The sequence below is a fragment of the Stegostoma tigrinum genome, chromosome 41, assembly GCF_030684315.1.
Source record: "Stegostoma tigrinum isolate sSteTig4 chromosome 41, sSteTig4.hap1, whole genome shotgun sequence".
Taxonomy (NCBI): domain Eukaryota; kingdom Metazoa; phylum Chordata; class Chondrichthyes; order Orectolobiformes; family Stegostomatidae; genus Stegostoma; species Stegostoma tigrinum.
Window position 1 is genome coordinate 17,013,790 of NC_081394.1, and position 21,342 is coordinate 17,035,131.

Here is a 21,342-nt window from a genome sequence, read left to right on the forward strand (position 1 = left end):
ACTTAGGGAGGTGGTGTTTATTGATTTTGAGCATGCTGCCTGATTGGCCTCTGCTGTATTGACAGCTTAGGACCTGATGGTAGTTATTGCCAATTGGAAATCCCACTTGTTAAACTTGTTTTAGATGGGATCCCACACCATCTGTCAGCATTTGCAAGAATATGGCATCATCACAGTCTGAGTTTCTGACTCCCCCAAATTCACAGTCAGCATTAAAATTTCATTCAGCATAGTCTTCAAACAATTCTCCCCTCTTCTACACTATTAAGGTGATCAAGGTCCAATCGGACCAGGGGTCACCACATACATCTTTAACTTTGTGAACAAAATCATCATATTTTTGATCATCAGTCCATCAATGTCAAATTATCAGTGTAACCTCAATGATTTTGGCATTTTGCATTTTACTATCCTTATGTTGTCCAGAGAGAGATCATGTGCCTCCCTCAGTTCCTGCAGTTTTCCCAAAGTTCTATATTTTGTGAGTTTGTACTAGGTTTTGGCAAGGCATCTAACATCAGTTGTTTTTATAGCACATAGAAAACTACAACACAGTACAGGCCCTTCGGCCCTCGATGTTGTGTCGACCTGTCATACCGATCTCAAGCCCATCTAACCTACACTATTCCACATACTTCCATATGCTTGTCCAATGATGACTTACATGTACTTAAAGTTGGCGAATCTACTACCATTGCAGGCAAAGCATTCCATACCCTTACTACTCTCTGAGTAAAGAAGCTACCTCTGACATCTGTCCTATATCTTTCACCCTTCAATTTAAAGCTATGCCCTCTCGTGCTCGCCGTCACCATCCTAGGAAAAAGGCTCTCCCTATCCACCCTATCTAACCCTCTGATTATTTTATATGTTTCAATTAAGTCACCTCTCAACCTTCTTCTCTCTAATGAAAACAGCCTCCAGTCCCTCAGCCTTTCCTCGTAAGACCTTCTCTCCATACCAGGCATAACCCCATACCTGGGGATGGGGCATTGTGACTATGTGGGGGCTTCTGCCCTGGTCCTGACACAGAACCCTCTCTGGGCCCAACTGGATGTGTTTTGTGGAGGGTGTCATCTGTAAAGAAGCAAATTTTCTGAATGTTGTAAATATACAACAATGCAACTCTCAGGTGGATATCAGATAGGATGATCTGTTCAGTATACCTGAATGACAGGGGAATTGATTTGTCTTGTTGTGCGGCATTCTCTTTTGATTTGAACTCATACGCCACTACCTTCCAAGGACAGATACCATTTTGACATCAGTTGTAACAATGAAGATAGAAAATGATCATTTGTGAGAAAAACTGAAGAACAAAGAGATCTGAGGCACTGAGGGGGACGGGGGACATGTGTGCACGAAACACAGAAAGCTAACAACTGGTGCAACAGGTAATTGGGAAGGGCAAATGGAACATTGACCCTTATTTCAAGGTGGTTGGAGTAGAACAGTAATGACATCTGACTGTAACTGTGCAAGATGCTGGGGAGACCACATCTTGAGTACTGTGGGCAATTTTTGTCCCCATTTGTGAGGAAAGATATCTTGGAGGCAGTCCAGAGGAGGTTCACACGGATGATCCAAGTATGAAGACATGTCTCATGACCAAGGTTAAACAGGTTAGGACTCTATTCACTGAGTTTAGAAAAATGACAGGTTATTTCATTGAAATATGTAGAGGCTTAACAGCATCAACGCTGAGAGATCGTTTGCCCTCATGGGAGAATCTAGGAGCAGAGGGCACAGTCTCAGAATAAAGGGCCACCAGTTGAAGATGAGGACAAATTTATTCTCTTAGAAGGTTAAGAGTGTTTGGGTCTGCCTGCCACAGAGAGCTGTGTGTGCAGGAAGAGTCCTTATGTATATTGAAGGCTGAGACAGATAGATTCTTGAACAAAGAATCAATGGAAAGGTCAGAAAAGTGGATATGAGGAGTGTGAAATCAGCCACTGTCCTCAAGAAGGGCATCTCAGGCTCAAGGAGCTAAATAGCCTTCTCCTGTTCCTATTTCTTTTAATCTTCTTATGGTCTTATTTAATATACCAGCCTATTCTTTCAGACTCAGTTGTATCTGAACTTTCATATGGTTCTCGGACACAACTTTCTGTCTATGTTGTTGAAATGCCGTCAGCAGTGAAGTCATCCCAAATTAGGATCATTGTGACTGTCTATACATTGATGTATGAGGTTGCAAATGTTGCAAAAGCTGTTAGCTAACCCACTTAGGGAGGGAAGTCAAGGATTTTGACACAGAAGGAACAGACGATATTTTCCCAATGTAGATGATAAGTGGCTCAGTGCAGAACTTACAGGAGATGGTGTTTCCATGTATCTGCTGCCCTTGTCCTGGAAGTGGTTACGGGTTTAGGTGATGTCTGCAGCGCATTTTGTAGATAATATACATTGCTGTGACTGAGCATCAGTAATAGAGGGCGTGAATGTTAGTGGATATTGTACAAATCAAACGGGCTGCTTTGTCCGAGGTGTTTAGCTTCTTGAGTGGTTTTGGGGCTGCACCCATCCAGGCAAGCGGGCATATTCCAGCACAGTCTTGATTTGGGGACCCAGGAAGTGAGTTCCCAATAATGAGATCCCCCCACCCCCCATGGTGACAAGCTGTGTCATTGATGTTTCAGAAAAGTTAAGATAACTCCCATTCCATAGACTTTTCCCCAAGGCAGGATTGACTGCCACAAGGGGTCATAGTTTCACAGTGTTAAGAGGAAGGTATAGAGGAGACGTCAGAGGGAGGTTCTTCACCCAGAGAGTTGTAAGCGCATGGAATAGTTTACCAGTGGTGGTTGTGGAAGCGGAATCATTAGTGACATTTAAGCGACTGCTGGACATGCACATGGACAGCAGTGAATTGAGGGGAATGTAGGTTAGGTTATTTTATTTTTGGATTAGGATTATTCCACAGCACAACATGTGGGCCGAAGGGCCTGTACTGTGCTGTACTTTTCTATGTTCTATTTGATCTTCAGGTATTTGAGCAGTTAGAAAGAAGGAAAATATACAAAATTCCAGGAACTGGTGATCCAGCAGAAGAAATCCAATAAGCAATGGAGATAAGGAGCTAATTCTGTGTGGAGAGAGAGAAAGAGAGTTCACATTTCAAGTCGAGTGACCCTTCTCCAGAACTGAGAGTCGCTAGGAAAAAGTGTAATGTGCTGACGACAGGGAATGCAGGGAAAGGAGTGAGGGTAGGTGGAGACAAAACCCAAAGAGAAAGAAAAAGTTAGACAGAGAAAGGGGAAAAGCTGATAGTGGGGATAATGAGTAGGTGAGAATAGGTTGGCTGTGCTGTCATGCCAGGGCCTGTGCTTTGGGGCTGGGTAAAGGACACGGAAGGAGGTGCATCAGGCTTTGATATGACTGAACTTGATATTGAGTCCTGAAAGCTGCAGAGTCCCCAAGTGGGAGATAAAGTGCTGCTCCACCAGCTTGCTCGGAGCTTTGCTGGAGCACTGCAGCAAGACTCCAAGACGCTAATGTTGGCTGGGGTTAGGGTACATGGTGGAGTATTGAAGAGGCAGGTGACCAGAAGGTCACGATCATTTTTACAGATGGAATATAAGTATTCCCCAAAGTGGTTACCCAGTCTGTTTTTTTTGTCTCCCCATTGTAAAGAAGACTCAGTTGTGAGCAGTGAATATCCTTTCAGTGAACAGCAGGTAAATCACTGCTTCACCTGTAAGGTATGTCTGGAACATTGGATAGTGAGGAGGGAGGAGGTGTTCCACTTTCTTCGACCCCACAATCTGACAAAAGGTTAACTTCCTGTCTGTTGTTGAGGTCAACCAGAGGAGCTGCACTCAACCACTGGACAGGTTACAGTTTGCGGCTGTGGCCAGTCAGCAGGTTTCTGATCTTCAAAACGAACAGTTCTTAACCTGCTTTTCTCGAACAACTAATACAATTTTTCTTCTATTTGTCTGTCAATGTATATTCACACACGGCATTTCTTCAGTCAGTTGGAGTACACAAGAACTAAAAATATCGCTAATGCTGTTTTTCCAGGCCAGGAGCTTTTTAAAAAGTATTAAACTTGATAATTGTAGAAACACATATTTGTCAGATATCTTTACTGGACACACTTGCTTCGATGAGGCTTGACTCAGTTGTTGCTAATCTTCGATCCTTCTGCAAGACAAAAGACAGCTGGGGTCTAATCTCACACACTACATTTTTATAGTCACTGCATTTATTCAGAGAACAAATCTTTAATGCATCTATGAAGTTCCATTATTCTGTCCATATACTATTACCACAAATATGTTCCCAATATATAGATTTGATGTCAAAACATGTCCAAGTGGATTCACAAAGCTTTGTGGTTAAAGGCACTAGGGTCTGGTTAATAACTGATCTGCAGAGGACATGGGCATGACTAATTTATTGGTTATTTTAATGATACAACACTGATTAACAGAAACAATTTTGATTGACCAAAACCCAGGAGCAAAAATGTTCACTTGCTACCGAATTGCAATTGGCAAAATTGCTCCCATCTGTGCTGCCTCATCGAGGCAAACTAATGTATGTATGGAAACTTTAATAGAGCATAGAACAGTACAGGAACAGGCCCTTTGGCCCACTTTGTCTGTGCCTGATCATTGCAAAGCATGTTTTATGCTTTCAATACCACACTGGCTGGGCTCGCTGAGTAGTTCTACCTTAAGTAAGGCACAATCACAATGCCATTGTCCGAGAGGGCAGTTCTCTTATTTGAGGACAGAGTGTGAGAGAGAAAGAGAGAGATGAGTGGTGTTGGTTTAACCTAAGAATTGTGACTCATCGGGTGACAGGAAAAGATGAGAAGAAGAATCCTTCATAGTTAAAACACAACTGGTCCGGGAATTGGACCCAATGCAGTTGGTGTCGTTATGCATCGCAAAACCAGCGGCCCAGTTGTATCCTATCCTTGTGTTCATATCAAAAATAGTCCCCAGAATTAGAGAGAAAAATGAAAGGTAGATTCAGGAACATCGGGTGGACGCAGTCAGCTAAAAGATGGGGCAAAAGCAGTGACATAAATTACCTTGAGGCATGAACATAATCATTTAAAACAAATATTGCGGTATGCTGCAATGTAATCGAGTCCTCCATCTAGTGGCGACAGGTATAACTACAGATGTAGCATCAAACTGGTGAGGAAATGACACTCTTGTTACTCGCATTTGTAGCTTATATTGTGTCCTCAAATTTCAGAATAGAATTGCACAATACACATGACACCCTTCGGCCCATTCAGTCCATACAAGCCAATAGTACAATCATCCCACTTTCCTGCACTAGGTCCACATAGCCTTGAATGAGCTGATATTTTTGAGTTCTCAGTAGTGTACTTTTTTAAGATCGTGAGTTTCCTGCATCAACTACCTTCCCAGCAAGTACACTCCAGACCCAGTCACTCTCTGGTTAAAAACACCAATCCACAAATCCCCCTTTAATTCCTCACCCTCTGGGTCAATTTTCTTTTCGTGAAATCCCAACCCCCCCCAAACCTCCTGCCTTTCACTTTAAAGTTATGTCCCTCTTGTTGTTGACCGTTTGACTAAGGGGAATAATTGTTTCCTATTCCCCTGTCCATACCCCTCAATCTTACACATCTCTATCAGGTCACCCCTTGACCTTCTCCACTCCAAAGAAAACAACTTGAGTTTGTCAAGCCTCTCTTCATCACTGAAATGCTCCAGCCCAGGCAACATCCTGGTTAATCTCTTCTGCATCCCCTCCAGTGCAATCACATCCTTCCCTATAGTACAGACGCCAGCGCTACACACAGTACTCCAGGGATGGCCTCACCAAAGTCCCATCTAGCTCTGACATCATCTCCCCTGTCTTATAATCTATGTCTCAACTGATAAAGGCAAGTGTCCTGTATGCCTTCTGAACCACCCTATATAATAATCTGTTTTGCCAACTTCAGGGATTTATGGACAAACAGCTCAAGACCCCTCTCTCATCTGAGCTTCCTAGTGTTCTGCCATTCACTGAGTATTATTCACTTTTTCCTTCTTCCAAACTGCATCACCTCACATTTAACTTACCAACCAGTTTACCATGTAGAACTTTGTCAATGGCCTTATTAATGTTGTGCTATTATTTAAGAATGACTGTAAAAAGAAGCCCGGGAACTACAGACCAATGACTGTGACACCAGTGATGGATAAGTTGTTGGAGGGGATTCTCAGAGTCCTGCAGTCTTCAGGATTCAATCTGCACTCGAGTTCTGATGAAGGGTCACCAGACCCGAAACGTTAACTCTTATTTTCTCTTCAAAGATACTGCCAGACCTGCTGAGCCTTTCCAGCAACTTCTGTTTTTGTTCCTGATTTACAGCATCTGTAATTCTTTCGGTTTTTAATCAGTTGTAGATAATCTCTGTGCATCTGTACTTAAATAGGTTTCGTCTAGTGTCTACTGCAATGTGCATGATTGGGTTGAATTCTGTATCTGTCAATACCTGACCGTGACTGGAGCAAAGGGATTAATTCTGGTGTGTGTTAGTCTCTGCTCATATATGGGAACAGTGCTGCTTCTGGATGCATTATGCTGTTTTCCATGAATTCTCATATGGTCCTCTCCCCAAAGGAAAATGTCAGTGTGAAAATTCAGAGCTATCTGTTAGAATTACTGCTGCTTGGGCATTAGATACCCATTTTAAGGCTTGCTGGGATTTTGGAATTCTTCCAAGCCCAAACCTGTGTTCATTAACCACGGCAATTAAAACTAATGACCCCACGGCATTTGCTTTCCCTTACAAATACGATGAAGGTTTGGCTGTGTCTTCCTAGTATCCTGGCATGACAGATTACAGTTTTGGTTTAATTCAGTTAATGTGGCAGTCACTAATACACAGTCACACTAGGCTGCAAGGATTCTTTAGCAAAGAAAAAGCAGACATTTATTACTCACAAGATAAAAACAGAAAAACAAAAAACTTTCAAGAAACAGAAGATCATTTGAACAAATGTTTAAACACAGTAAGAAAATGCTTCCAACCTAATTCTGTATAGCACCATAATAAGACCATAAGAAATAGTAACAGGAGTAGACCAATCAGCTCCTCGAACCTGCTCTGCCATTCAATAGGATAATAGCTGATCACTTTCCTGATTTTTCCCATAATTCTTGATCAAAAACCTATCTATCTTAGCCTTCCATATACCCAAGGACTTAAGTTATATGGAAAGGCTGGGACTTTGTTCCCTGGTGCATCAGAGGTAGACAGGTGGCCTTATAGAGGTTCATAAAATCATGAAGGGCAGAGATGAGGTGAATAGCCTGGTTTTTTTACAAATGTTGGGGAGTCCAAATGACAGAGTTAGGTTTAAAGTAAAAGAGGAGAAAGATTTAAAAGGGATCTAAGGGGCAATGTTTTCACACAGAAAGGAGGGGTCTATGGAATAAGCTACCAGATGAAATGGTAGAGGTAGGTACAATTACAATATTGAAAAGACATTTGGATTGGTACATGAGTAGGAGAGGTTTAGAAGGATATGGGCCAAAGGCAGGCAAATGGGACTAGTTCAGTTCAGGATACCCAGTTGGCATGGATGTGTTGGACCAAAGGGTCTGTTTCCATGCTGTATAACTATGACTCTGTGGCAATGAATTCCAAACACTTACAATGCTGAGCAAAGAAATTCCTCCTCATCTTTGTTTTAAATTGGCAGCCCTATATTCTGAAACTATGCCCTCAGGCCCAAAGCTTTTCCATGAGGGGAAACAATCTTCTCAGTATTTAACCTTTCAAGTCCCTTAAGAATCCAGTAAGTTTCAATGAGATCACCTCTCATTCTTCAATACTCCACTGCCAACCTGTTTAGCCTTTGCTCATAAGGCAATTCCTCCATACCAGGTCACCCTAAAGAACATTCCCTGAACTGCCTCCAATAAAATGATCATTTTCCTTCAATAAAGGAGACAAAACTGTTTCCAGTCCCCAAGACAAGGTTTCACCAGCACCTGGCATAGTTGCAGTAAGACTTCCTTATTCTTATATACCAACCTCCTTGAAAATAAGGACTAACACATTCCATTGGCTATCCCGATTACCCGCTGCACCAACCTGCTAAGGATCAATTTACACAAATTGAAGTCCAAAGAAATTACACCTAAATAGCAAACGTGTAAGTTGTATCTGAATTGATTTGGCCCAGCTATTTCCTGTGAACTATAGAAGTTTCTTTCATGAATTCTCTCAAATTTTAGATCTTAGACATTTTCTGCTTCTGAGGTGACTGTTTCTCACCAAATTGTTCTGATCGCTCTGCAGCAGAGAAACTGAACTTGAGTCTGACCCCAGTCAAATCTCCTCCAAATTGAATTAAAAAAAACTTTCAATCTCTGGATTTTTCAACTAAAATCAATCCTTGATTATTCTGAACTGAAAGCAAGGTAATGTTCTTCAGTGTTTATCTACCTACCTGTTGTAAATGAATAGTATCTGAACAATTTCTCATTTACTCCACACAGGACTCCACAGCTGCTAGGTGCTCCCTGCCCACACTAGGATCTAGTGAACAGCCTCCCCTCAGCATGAATTCGCTGGTGTATCAGCAGGTTGGAGGAATTAGTGAATCCCTTCCCACAAGTAGAGCGGGAGAATAGTCTCTCCCCAGTTTCTCAGCAGGTGGGATTTCTGAGCGAAGCCTTTGCCACATTTTCCTCAGTGTGACTGCACCAAAACGACATGACCCATTATCACTAGTATCCTTACATACAGATGAGGAAGGACACCACTTTGATTGGAACAACACATCCATCCTAGGACAAGTCAAACAGAGACAAGCACGAGAATTCCTAGAAGCATGGCATTCCAACCAGTACTCCATTAACAAACACATTGGCTCCAAAATCAATCTACCATCCTCTGAGAAAAAGAACAGGAAATGACATCACAAACCCAAGGAAACCTAAATAGATAAATAGAAAGTGGGACATAACACCAGCGCTTCACTGGAGGATCACTGTTGACGTTACCGAGAATGGTGACGAAACGTCTGGGAACGAACCTTCCTGCTCAGTGAACCAGCTTACATCTGGAACAAAATAAAGACCACTCTTTTGTGGACCAAGAAGAGGAGAGCACGACTGTGTTGGAGGTGGAAGGAAGACGTCGGGTTGGCTGTGCTCCCTTGCAACTGGTGGATCTTAATGCTGGCTTCGGCCTAACGCTGGTTCAGGGGAGCAGCCGACCTGCAACGATGGTTGCAGCAAGCGCTCGTGCCCCAGGTCAGGGGGTCCGGAACACCATCCGCGATTCCGTGAAGAAGGTGGATGAAGGTGCACCTGTGGACCGCACCTTCTTTGTGAAGACGGTCCTGTTGGATTGTTGTGGATTCGCTGCTGCGGACATTTACTGCCTGCAGGATTTCACCGGAGGAGGTTTTTACGACGTAACCTTCAGGAGCGCCAAGCTTTGCGAGCACTTCCTGGAGGTTTAAGGAGAAAGGAGGTGAGGGCCCTCTCTGTATTGACCGCTGTCCCGCTGTTTGTGATGCCAGCGCAGAGGAGCCGTATGGTGACTGTACAGATGTACAACCCGCATGTGCCAGCAGTTGATGTCCTGACCTTCCTTGGAAGGTACGTGAAGGTGGAAGGGGACCTAACCGACATTATGGACCCCTTTGGCATCTGGAACAGTAAGAGGCAGGTCAAGGTGACGCTGACAATGGGCGCGGACGGGAACATTGTACACCCACTGTCCAGCTTCGCGATCGGCGGGAGCAAGGGCTACCTGACCTATGCAGGGCAACCTAAAGTCTGCCATGCCTGTGGTCGGTCAGGTCACGTGGCGGCCGACTGCAAAGCCACCGTCTGCAGGGAGGAGGGACACCTTGCAAAGGATTGCCCACAAGAAAAAAGCTGCAACCTTTGCGGGGAAGCGGGCCACCTCTATAGAGCATGCCCAAGCGGGGGACCACCTACGCCCATGTCGCCGGCAGGGGCAATGCAGGGCCAGCCCCCCCGGAGGAGAGGAAGGCACCAGGGCCCTGCAAGGACCCCACTAATGTGCAGGAGGGCCCAGCCCAGCAGGATGGGCCCGAGGCCAGCAAAGCGCCCCTCCAGGCTCCGCTCCCACCCGACAACCCGGAGTCAATGGAGGTGGCAACAGGCGACCCAGGGGAGTGGACGACGGTCCGGAAAGCGAGGAGGAAGGTGCGTCGGTGGGCCCAGGAACCGCAACCATCAGGCAGGAAGAGGCAGCTACAGGGGGGCTATAAGAGCTCGTCTGACGAGGGAGATTCAGAGGAGGCTGGCCCAAAGCAGAAGCTAAAGATCTCCAGGGAAAACGAAAGCAGCACCCCGCTTCCAGGTGACGGGAGGTGTACGGAGGCTCCCTCCGACACACAACCATGCACTTCTGGGGCCCTGGAGGGCCCCCTGGAACTTTCAGGCGGGAAGGAGGAAACAGCATGTCCCCAGCCTTACCCAGAGCCAGACTCTCCTGCTTCTGTACCCCCGACTGGGGGGATGCCACCCGGAAGGCAGCACGGACCGTTTTCTGAGCCCGGAGAGCATCCAGCAGTTAACCTGGGCAATGGGCATGAAGGGACAGATGGAGGGGCTGGACGTTGGACTTGGGGAGAGTACTGCGGTCACTGCCCACAATGGGGGTACGGGTTGCGAGCATTAATGTGCGCAGCGTCAAGTCCACCGCAAGATGTGTGTCCACGTTGGCCTACCTGACCACCATCAAGGCGGACCTCCTGTTTCTGCAGGAGTGCGGGATACCGCACCTCAGCAGGTACGGGAAATGGTCCGGCGCCTGGACCTGTGGGCCTTCATCTGGTCGGGGGGTAATGACTGTCGCTCCTCGGGCCTGGCTACTCTGCTGCGGGAGCGCAACTTCACCATCTCTCAAGTTCAGGAGGTGGCTGATGTCACCTACAGGAACGCTCCCCTGAGGCTGATCAACATGTACGCCCCGCGGTACGGAGTGAGCGGTTGGCCGTCCTGCAGCGGCTTCCACCCCTGCTGGCTACATCCAGGCCGGTCATCCTAGGCGGAGACTTCAACTGCATCATCGATGCAGATGGAAGATCCGGTGTGGGGACAGTGGGTGGAGGGAGTCAACTGGACGTCACGTCCAGATTCCTGATGGGCACGGTGAAGGACACCAAGCTGCTCGACGTCTTCAGCACCCCTGCAGACGGAGCGCAGCAGCGATACACCTGGTCGCGGCCAGACCGGTCTATCCGCTCAAGGATAGATTTCCTGTGTGTCACGGGCGTTCTCGGTCAGGTCCACTGGCGTCGAGCTGGTGTTCTTCTCTGAACACTGCCTCCTGCTGGCCGACTGTCACTTACAGGACAACCAGCAGGCCGGCAAGGGGACGTGGAAGCTCAACACTACTCTGTTGACCCCAGAGAACGTCGAGGAGTTTAAGAGGGAGTACGCTGGTTGGAGAACCGTGAAACCCCTCTTTGAGTCTCCGGACGACTGGTGGAAGACAGTGAAGGAGAACATCAAGACGTTCTTTGTCCTCAAGAGTGTTCGGAAGGCGAGAGAGGGGCGGGGAAAGCTATCGCGACTCCAGAAAAGGGTGCAGAATCTGCTGCTTCTGCAGTCAATGGGGGTCGATGTCACGGAGGACCTCTGCGAGGTGAGGGGCGAGCAAGCCTCGCTCTTCGCCGCGGAGGCCTCCAGGATAATCTTCTCGTCCAGAGTCTGCTCCGTGGAGCAGGACAAGACGTGCTCGCGTTTCTTCTTTCAGAAGGTGCATGAAGAGAGCTCTGTGCTTAGCTGGCTGAAGGAGGATGACGGCTCGGTGACGTCATCTTGGACGGATGTTTTGAGGATCAGCAGATCCTTCTATGCTGGACTGTACGACGCGAAGCCCACGGACAGCACGGCCTCCGAGTCGTTCCTGTCGTCTATCACGGAGGTTTTCGACAGCACAAGGGAGTGGCTGGACCGGCCGATATCCCTGGACGAGCTGACCAGAGCCCTCAAGTCCTTGGAGAGGAATAAGACTCCTGGGAGCGACAGTGCTCCGGTCGAGCTGTATTCCGCTCTGTGGGACCTGGTCAGCCAGGACCTGCTGGAGGTGTATGATAGTGCGCTTCGGGCAGGGGAAATGTGCAAGTCCATGAGGAAGGGCATCATCACCCTCATTTACAAGAGGAAGGGGGAGAGGGAAGAAATTAAGAATTGGCGTCCCATTTCACTATTGAACGTGGACTACAAAATCCTGGCCAAGGTCATAGCCAACCGGGTCAGATCTGTCCTGGAGTCGGTGATGCACCCTGACCAAACCTGTGCTGTGCCGGGCAGGAAGATCACTGAGAGCCTCGCGCTCATGAGGGATATGATCGCCTACGTGCAGGACAGGCGGGTGGACACCTGCCTCGTGAGCCTGGGCCAGGAGAAGGCCTTCAACAGGGTCTCATGCTTACATGAGGGATGTCCTCTCCAAATTGGGGTTCGGGGAGGGCATCCGCAACTGGATCCGGCTGCTCTACACCAACATCGTTAGCGCAGTCTCGATCAACGGGTGGGAATCGGACAGTTTTCCCATCAGATCTGGAGTCAGGCAGGGCTGCCCGCTCTCTCCTGCCTTGTTCGCGTGCTGTGTGGAGCCCTTCGCCGCATCCATCAGGAAGGATGTGAGCCTGAAGAGCGTGACTATCCCAGGCAGCAGAGGCCTTCAGGTCAAGACCTCCCTGTACATGGACGACTTCGCCGTCTTCTGCACTGATCGTCGGTCAGTGAGTAGGCTGTTGAACATCTGCCGCCAGTTTGAACTGGCCTCGGGTGCCAAAGTCAATCAGGGTAAGAGCGAGGCCATGTTCTTCGGGAACTGGGACGACCGTTCCTTCATCCCCTTCATCGTCAGGACAGACTACCTGAAGGTGCTGGGTGTTTGGTTCGATGGAGCTGGGGCGTGCACTAAGACTTGGGAGGAACGTATCACCAAACTGAAGCAGAAACTGGGCAGGTGGACGCTCCGGTCCCCCTCCATCACGGGTAAGAACCTGGTTGTTAGGTGCGAGGGGCTTTCGGTACTGTTGTATGTGGACAGGCCTGGCCTATTCCCTAGACCTGTGCTGCTGCGGTCACCCGGGCCATCTTCCACTTCATTTGGGGGTCGAGGATGGACCAGGTCCGCAGGGACACCATGTACAAAGACCTGGAAAATGGGGGAAAGGGCATACTGAACGCCACCCTCGCCCTGATGGCTACCTTTGCGTGCGGCTGCATCAAGCTGTGTGTAGATCCTCAGTACGCAAACACCAAGTATCACTACTTACTGAGGTTCTGCCTGGCCTCGTTGCCGCGGAACGGTCCGAGTAGTTGGACCATCCCGTACCACCTGTCCTTTGTGGAGAAATTTTTGAAGGGAAACACCTTCGACCACAAGGCCGTCAGGCAGTGGTCAGCACACAGTATCTTCGAGACACTTCGGGAAAAGGAGAGGGTGGATCCCGTCGTGTGGTTCCCCACGCAGACTGCCAAAGTCGTTTGGCAGAATGCCTCATTGCCAGAGCTTTCAAACAAGGACAAGGACATTGCTTGGCTGGCGGTGAGAAGGGCTCTGCGAGTGAGATCCTTTATGCACACCCAGAATCTCTGCGCCGCTGCACGTTACCCTCGAGGCAGCTGCGGCGGGTGGGGGGGAACAAGACTGTCGATCACCTCCTTCTGGAGTGTGCCTATGCTCAGGTGGTCTTGAGGGGGACGCAGTGGTATTTGTTGAGGTTTGTCCCGAGCAGCTCCGTGACACTGGGCTCCGTGCTCTACGGGCTGTTTCCCGGGACGCACACCGAGAGACCAACATCAACTGCGCCTGGAGGACCATCAATGCAGTGAAAGACGCTCTTGGTCTGCCTGCAACTTGCTGGTCTGCCAGCTGAAAGAACTGACCCCGACCGAGTGTTGCAGACTGGCGCACTCCAAGGTCCAGGACTACGTGCTGACGGACACGCTAAAGCTTGGGGCAGCCGCCACCAAGGCGCGGTGGGGAAAGACCACTGTATGCAACCCCTCATCCAGAATAGAATAAAGGGCCCTATCCAGTAACTGGGTCCAGCTGGCGCCTTCCCCAACTGGTCAGGGGGCCAATGGGGACTGTGCGGGGAGACGACTGCCGGGGTATTATCTTTACTTTGTTTTTTTTCTTCTTTGTTTTGTTTTTGCCTTTAGGTGGTGTACGTACCCCCTGGGTAACCCGGAGCAGCTTGCATGACTGGGTAGGTGTATGAATTTTTTTTTTTGTACATTCTATGAATAAAGTATATTTTCTCAAATTAAAAAAAAGTGACGAAATGTCTGAAAACTAACCTTTCAACTCAGCGAGCAAACTGACATCCAGAAACTCAACTTGAGCTACAAATCTTCTCAAAACTCGCTTGCACCAGTGAGTTTCCAGTTCAGTTGAGGAGGTTAATCCCTTCCCATAGACCCCACATTTCCATGGTTTCTCCTTGTGATTCCAGTTGTGTTTTGAGAGGTCAGATGATCGGTTGAATGCTTGTCCACACACACAAAATGTGTACAGTTTATCACAGCTGTCAATGTTGCTTTCTCCCTCCATGTTCAAAAATCTAGTGAGATTCAGGTTCCAATGAAGTGGGCAATTCTGTGAAATCCTGATGTAATATTTCGTTGCAGTTTCCCAACTGTGAATCTTCTTCTTTCAATATCCTATGGAATTGATTTAGAACAAAAATAACATAAGTGAACGTCTCCCCATTAAACTACAAAGTCATGTCCCAAGATAACACAGTGTGGAGCTGGAGGAACACGACGGGCTAGGCTGCATCAGAGAAGCAGGAAAGCAGGAATCATTAGAAACACAACGTTTCTGAAGAAGGGTCAGGACGCGAAATGTCAGCTTTCCTGCTCACCTGTTGTGTTCCTCCAGCTCCGCACTGTGTCATCTCTGACTCCAGCAGTGGCAGTTCTTACTATCTGTGAGTAAGTCATGCCCCAATGTCTCCTTGCATGGTTCAGTGCGAAATGTACAAAAAGAACTGCCAACATATGAACTGTAGGCCAGTCCTGACTGCTCCATCATTCAACAGGATCATGGCCAATCTGTTCATGTTCTCAATTCCCATCAACAACGAATAACTTATGATGCCCTTGCTGAATAAGAATCTATCCACCGCCACCTTAAAAATGTTCACTGACCCAGTCTTCAACGCATTTTGAAGCAGAGAGCTCCAAAGTCACATTGTTAACAGGAAAAAAAAGTCTTCCTCCCGCTTCTGAACTTACCCATAACAGCCTTGTCAAAACCCATTCAGGCACATCAGTCAAGGCACCCCTCTCTCTTCTACCCACATGTGATTACAAACCAGTCTGTCCAAAATATCATCAGAAACTCGCTCATTCAAATATCAGTCTAGTTAACATCCGCTAAAAACTTACTTCATCAAATTTCCATCCTTCCTTCAATAAGGATGGGGAGGTGATGGCCTAGTGATATCATCGCTGGGCTGTTAATTCAGAGACCCAGACAGCATTCTGGGGATCTAGGTTTGAATCCCGCCACAGCAGATGATGGAATTTGAATTCAATAAAATACCTGGAATTAAGAATCTAATGATGACCATGAATCCAATGTCAATTCTCAGAAAAATCCATCTGTTTCACTAATGTCCTTTAGGGAAGGAAACTGCTATCCTTACCTGGTCTGGCCTACACGTCACTCCAGACCCACAGCAATGTGGTTGACACTGGACTGGCCTCTGGGCAATTGAGGACAGCCAATAAATGCTGCCTGGTCAGCGATACCCTCATCCTGTTAATGAATAAAGAGAAAAAAGGAGTTGAAATGTGGTTTCACTGTCCTGCACAACTGAATCATAAACTCCTTACTTTTCCTGTAAACAATGTGATGCTTCTTCACTTGCCGTACCTACATATTATTTTGTTGTGTTTCAGGCACCAGACCGCCAGGATCTCTCTGCAACCATGGAATTCTGTATTTGTGCTCTGAACTGTTTTCTAGAGTGAACAACTTCAGATTTTACTGGATCATAATTCACCTGAAAAGTTCATTCAAAAAGGCTGCAGATTGATGCAGATAAATTTTAAGTTTTCTTCTCAACAACACTTCCTGCCTGTCATTATAAAATGTAGCCACCATGACTTCATTCTCATCATCTAAGTCATGGATATAAACTGTAAAACATAGGCTCAGCAAAAACCTGCGAGTCCCCACTCGTCACATTGTGACAATCTAAAAGAGACCCATTTACGAATACAGAGATAATTGGAACTGCCGATGCTGAAGAATCTGAGATAGCAAGGAGTAGAGCTCAATGAACACAGCAGGCCTCGCAGCATAACTCATGTTTCAGGTCATGACCCTTCTTCATTTCTGATATTTTCTTTGTAAATACATTGTGTGGGCAGTGTTTATTTAGCAACTTGACCGTCCCTAGAGTCCAGTTTCCTTTGAGAATTTCACATTGGAAACTGCTAGGCCCATCTGAGCTTGAAAGGCCTCAGGGTAAACTCAGCAGCTTCTCCTCCATCTCCACTCCACTGATACAATGAAGGCTTTCAGAAAGGAATTGGAGATGTTCCTGAAGACAAAATGAAAGGCCAAGTGAGAGGAATCCCTGATTTGCTTTTGGAGAAAGCCAGCACAGGCCCAATGGACTGAATAGCCTCCTTCTCTGTAGTAATCACTCAGCAATTTTGTAATTAACCTACAGTGGAGACTAACTCTACGACCAACACCTATCCCGATGCAATTGGACTTTTAATTCATCCATCAGTGTTTCTCAGCTTGGTTCTATGTGAAATACCTGGACCAAAAGAGCAGCAAAATACTGCACCTGCTGCAAATCTGAAATAAAGAGAAAATGCCAGAAAGTCTTAACAGGTCAGGCAGTGGCTGAGGACAGTGTCAATAAGTGTGGAGCTGGAAAAGCACAGCCAGCCAGACAGCATCTGAGGAGCAGGAAAATCAATGCTTCGGGTTGAAACCCTTCATCAGGACTGGGGAGAGTGAGGGGAGCCCAGAAATAAATAGAGGAAAGGAGGTGGGGCTGGGGGGAGGGTAGGAGGTTATTGTGTTTAGTCCGTGGGAAGGGCAGAGCAGACAGGTAAGTCAGAAGATGGACAGGTTGGGGAAGGAGAGATTTTGAAGCTGGTGAAGTCAACCTTCAGGCTATTGATTCGCATTTGGTCTCCCCTATACAGAAGAGACCTAAGAGCAACGGATACAGTAGTTAAGGTGAGATGAAGTGCAGGTGAATCTCTGCTGGATTTGGAAGGATTGTTTTGGGCATTGGACAGAGGTGAGATGGGAGGTGTAGGGGTAGGTATTGCACCTCCTGCAGTTGCAGGGAAATGTAATGTGTGTGGTGGAGGGGTTGGTGGGGAGTGTGAAGATGGCGAGGGAGTCGCAGGGTGAATGGTTCCTGTGGGAAACAGAGAGGGGTGGGGAGGGAAATATCATTTTGGTGGTGGAGTCTGATTGTAGGTGGTGGAAATGTCAGAGGATAGTGCATTGTATTAGGAAGTTGGTGGAGTGGTATGTGAGGAACAAGGCAACTCTATCCATATTATCATTGAGGGCAGAAGCGCAGTAAATTGTTTTTAAACTACATTCATGGAGCAAGAGCATCACTGACCAGGCAGCATTTATTGCCCATCCCTAATTGCCCAGAGGGCAATTCACAGTCAACAACATTGCTGTGGGTCTTCAGTCATATGTAGGTCAGACCAGGCAAGGATGGCAGTTTCCTTTCCTAAAGGACATTAGGTGAACCAGATGGGCTTCTTCTGACAATCTACAATGGTCTCACACTCATCAGTAGATTCTTAATTCCAGAGTGTCAAGGTACCAATGCTGGACTGAGGTGGACAAAGTCAGAAGTTATGCAATACCAGGTCGTAGTCTAACAGGTTTATTTGAAATCACAAAGCTTTCAGAGTATAACCCCTTCATCAGGTGAATTAAGACAGAACAGCATGACTTTAATCAGTTTGAACATTTTTGGGTTACTTAGTAGTTTGGTTAGACCCTCGGCATGTGGCTCCTATAGCTATCCTGTTATTCCAGCCATTTAGTTTGTCTCCAGCACCTTATTTTGAATTATTTTGTAATTATGTCGCTGCTTCATTTAATCAGATTATAGATCATCCCTTCACTTGTAATTCAGCTGGTGACACTTTAGTCACACCATCCAACTTCCTTGCTTACCTGCAGGAACTCATTTTTAACACATTTTCTCACACCAGTTGCACGATCCTTCAATCTCTCTGCCTATAAATTCTGCGTCCGAGTACTCTTCTCTCTAACTTCAACTGACAAAGAGGCTGCACTCTGAAGGCTTGTGATTTCAAATAAACCTGTTGGACCATAACCTGGCGTCGTGTGCCTCCTAAGTAAATCCAGATTATTATTGAACGTGGCGGGTGTGCAGAATAAATTATAAGGAATAAAAAATGATTCAGAACTTGAGAGTCAATACATCAGAATCAGAAGAAAAATGGAATGATGAATGCAGATGGAAAACAACTGTAGTCAATTCAATGATGTGTGGAAAAAGAAGAACATGGTATTTAGATTACAGGATTTCAACATCCCCAACATTAATTGAGGTAGTCATAGTACAAAGGGTTTAGAGGGGACAGATGTATTGAAATGTAATCAGCAGTGTTTTATATATTAACATGTAGTCAGTCCAACAGTGACAAAGCAGTGCTGGATTTACTTCACAGAATCTCTACAGTGCATAAAGAGGCAATTTGGTCCATCAAGTTTGCACTAACCCTCCAATGAGCATCTCTCGCCCAAATCCAGCCTCCCACATGAACCCCAGAATCCCACATTTACCCTGGTTAATCCACCTGGCCTGCACATCCTAGGATACTACGGGCAATTTAGCAATGCCAATCCACCTAACCTACACATCTTTGGACTATGGGATGAAACTGGAGCACCCGGAAGGAACCCCTGCAGACACGGGAAGAAGGTGCAACCTGCACACAGTCTGCCCAAGGCTAGAATTGAACCTGGGCCCCTGGTGCTGCATGGCAGCAGTGCTAACCATTGAGCCTCCGTGCCGCTCCAAATTCTGGGGAACAAAGCTGGATAGGTGCCCACAGTGTCAGCAGGAGAGCAATTTTCAAGATAGTGATGACATCATCCTACTTTTAAAGCTTGATATAGAAAAGGAAAATAGATTGTCTGTGAAAAAGGGCTATAGATTAGGGAAATAAATCAGGATTACCTTAAGACAGACACACATGGGTAAATGTACAGCAGAACTTAGTCCAACACATTCCCCTTAGAGTGAAACGTAGAAGAATTTAAGAACTATTTTGATGTACCCTTGTGACACTAAGGCATACAAGGCTATGAGCCAAGTGCTGGAAAATTACAATAGGTACACAGTTGTTTTTGACCAGCACAGACTCAATGGGCCGAAGGACCTTTCTTTACGCTATAGAAGTCTAAACTTCTGTGACTCTATAACAAGCCCAGAGAACCATGGATGTCTAGGCGTATTCTGGACTAAATAAGATGGAAAAGAAAAGCTTTTAAGATGTACAAAGGGAGCAAAGTGATGGAGGCCCTAGTGGAGAATAGAAAGTGTAAGCAGGAAAGCAAGAAAGAAATTAGGACAGTAAAAAGGGGTGTGATAAAACACTGGCAGGGAGAACCCCAAGCTATTCTACAAGAAACACCTGCTTTCTATCCACCCTGTCCATGCCTCTCATAATCTTGTACATCTCTATCAGGCCATGCCTCAACGCTCTCAGCTCCAATGAAAACAAGCCAAGCTTATCCAGCCTCTCCTCCTCGTTGAAATTATCCAACCTAGGTAACATTCTCACGAATTTCCTTTGTAACCGCTCCAGTGAAATCACATTCTTCTTATAATGTGCTGAACAAAACTGCACACGGTACTCCAGCTGCAGCCTAACCAAAGTTCTCTACAGCTCCAACATGAGCTCCCTGTTCTTGTAACCTATGCAACCCTCCCTTATGCACTTTAAATTACATTAATTGACCCATCCTACTACCTTCAGGGATCTGTGGACAAGCACCTGAGATCCATTTGTTTATCTGAGCTTCCTAACATTCTTGCCATTCACTGAGTACACCCTTGTCAGGTTCCTTCTGTTAAAGTGCATCACCTCACAATAATCAGGGTTAAATTCCATCTGCCGCTGTTCTGCCTTCTGACTAAATTAAAAATCCAGAAAATTGCATTGCTGTAAATCAGGAACAAAAACAGAAGTTGCGGAAAAGCGGAACAGGTCTGGCAGCTTCTGTGAAGAAAAAAAAATCAGAGTTAACGTTCTGGGTCCAGTTCCTCAGAACTGTTCAGTTGTAAGGGAGGGTCACTGGATTCGAAACATTAACTCTGATTTTTTTCTTCACAGATGCTGCCAGACTTGCTGAGCTTTCCTGGCAACTCCTGTTTTTGTTCCTGCCTTCTGACCAATCTGTTCACATCTTCCTGTAATCTAACACCTTTCTCCTCACTGTCAGACTCCGGCTAATCTGTGTCTCATCCTGAAACGTAAAGATCATCTCTCAGTTCTTATTTACATCATGTATAAATATCACAAACAGCACTGATGCCAATGGTATGTCACTGCACACTGAGTTACAGTGGCACAAATAGCCTTCTACCACCACCCTCTGTTTCCTGTCACTGAGCCAATTTTATATCCATCTTGGCAAGTTACCACGTGTCCTTACATTTATATGGACACTTGCCTTTATCAGTCAAGGAGCAGATTATAAGAGCAGCCAAATTATGTTGAAGCTGTGCAGAACTTTGCTCAGACCACAGCTGTGTGCCGTTCCAGTCACCACAGGAAGAATATGACTGTCTGCAGCTGACAGGACAATTGGTAGTGTTGTTAACAGTGAGATGGTGGTCTCAGGATAGTCTGATATTTAGCAGCTAGTAAACTGGGCAGACTAATGGCTAAGAGGTGATGCGTTTTGGACATCTAATGAGGTAAGGATCTCCACAATGAACAGAAGTTCCTAGGCAGTTCTGCATTATCTGCCTGTAAAGCACATAAGCCACTACTTTTACTGTACCTTGGGACATGTGACATAATAAATCAAAACAAATCAAATAAAATCAAGAAGGCTTTGGTGTACCAGTCTAGAGATCACTGAAACAGTCGGTATAGGTAGATAAGCTGGTGAAGCAGGCGTATGGGCTGCTTGTCTTCATTAGCTGGGGCACAGAATATAGGAGCAAAGAATACTTGTTAAAACTTTATAAAACATTGGTTAGACAACATATAGATAGGAGATTCACCAAGATGCTGCCTGAAATGGATTAGTTGGACAGGCTGGGTTGGGTTTCCCTGCAGTCAAGGAGACTGGGG

The 21,342-nt window shown here is 46.3% G+C and overlaps 1 protein-coding gene across 3 annotated transcripts in view; it reads right to left on the minus strand.

The window, feature by feature from the left end:
* LOC125448399 (deleted in malignant brain tumors 1 protein-like) overlaps window positions 1-21,342 on the minus strand; it is a 142,089-nt gene that overhangs the window by 104,924 nt on the left and 15,823 nt on the right. For 2 of the 3 annotated variants that reach the window (XM_059641423.1, XM_059641422.1), the window contains exons 3-4: window positions 15,651-15,763; window positions 14,299-14,661 (exon numbers count right to left, since the gene is read on the minus strand). In XM_059641423.1, coding sequence (XP_059497406.1) covers window positions 14,299-14,551 — 253 coding nt within the window. In that variant the 5' untranslated portion in view covers window positions 14,552-14,661; window positions 15,651-15,763. Of the gene's footprint in view, window positions 1-14,298; window positions 14,662-15,650; window positions 15,764-21,342 lie in introns of those variants that run through there. The other variant, XM_048523698.2, reaches the window with a different exon arrangement.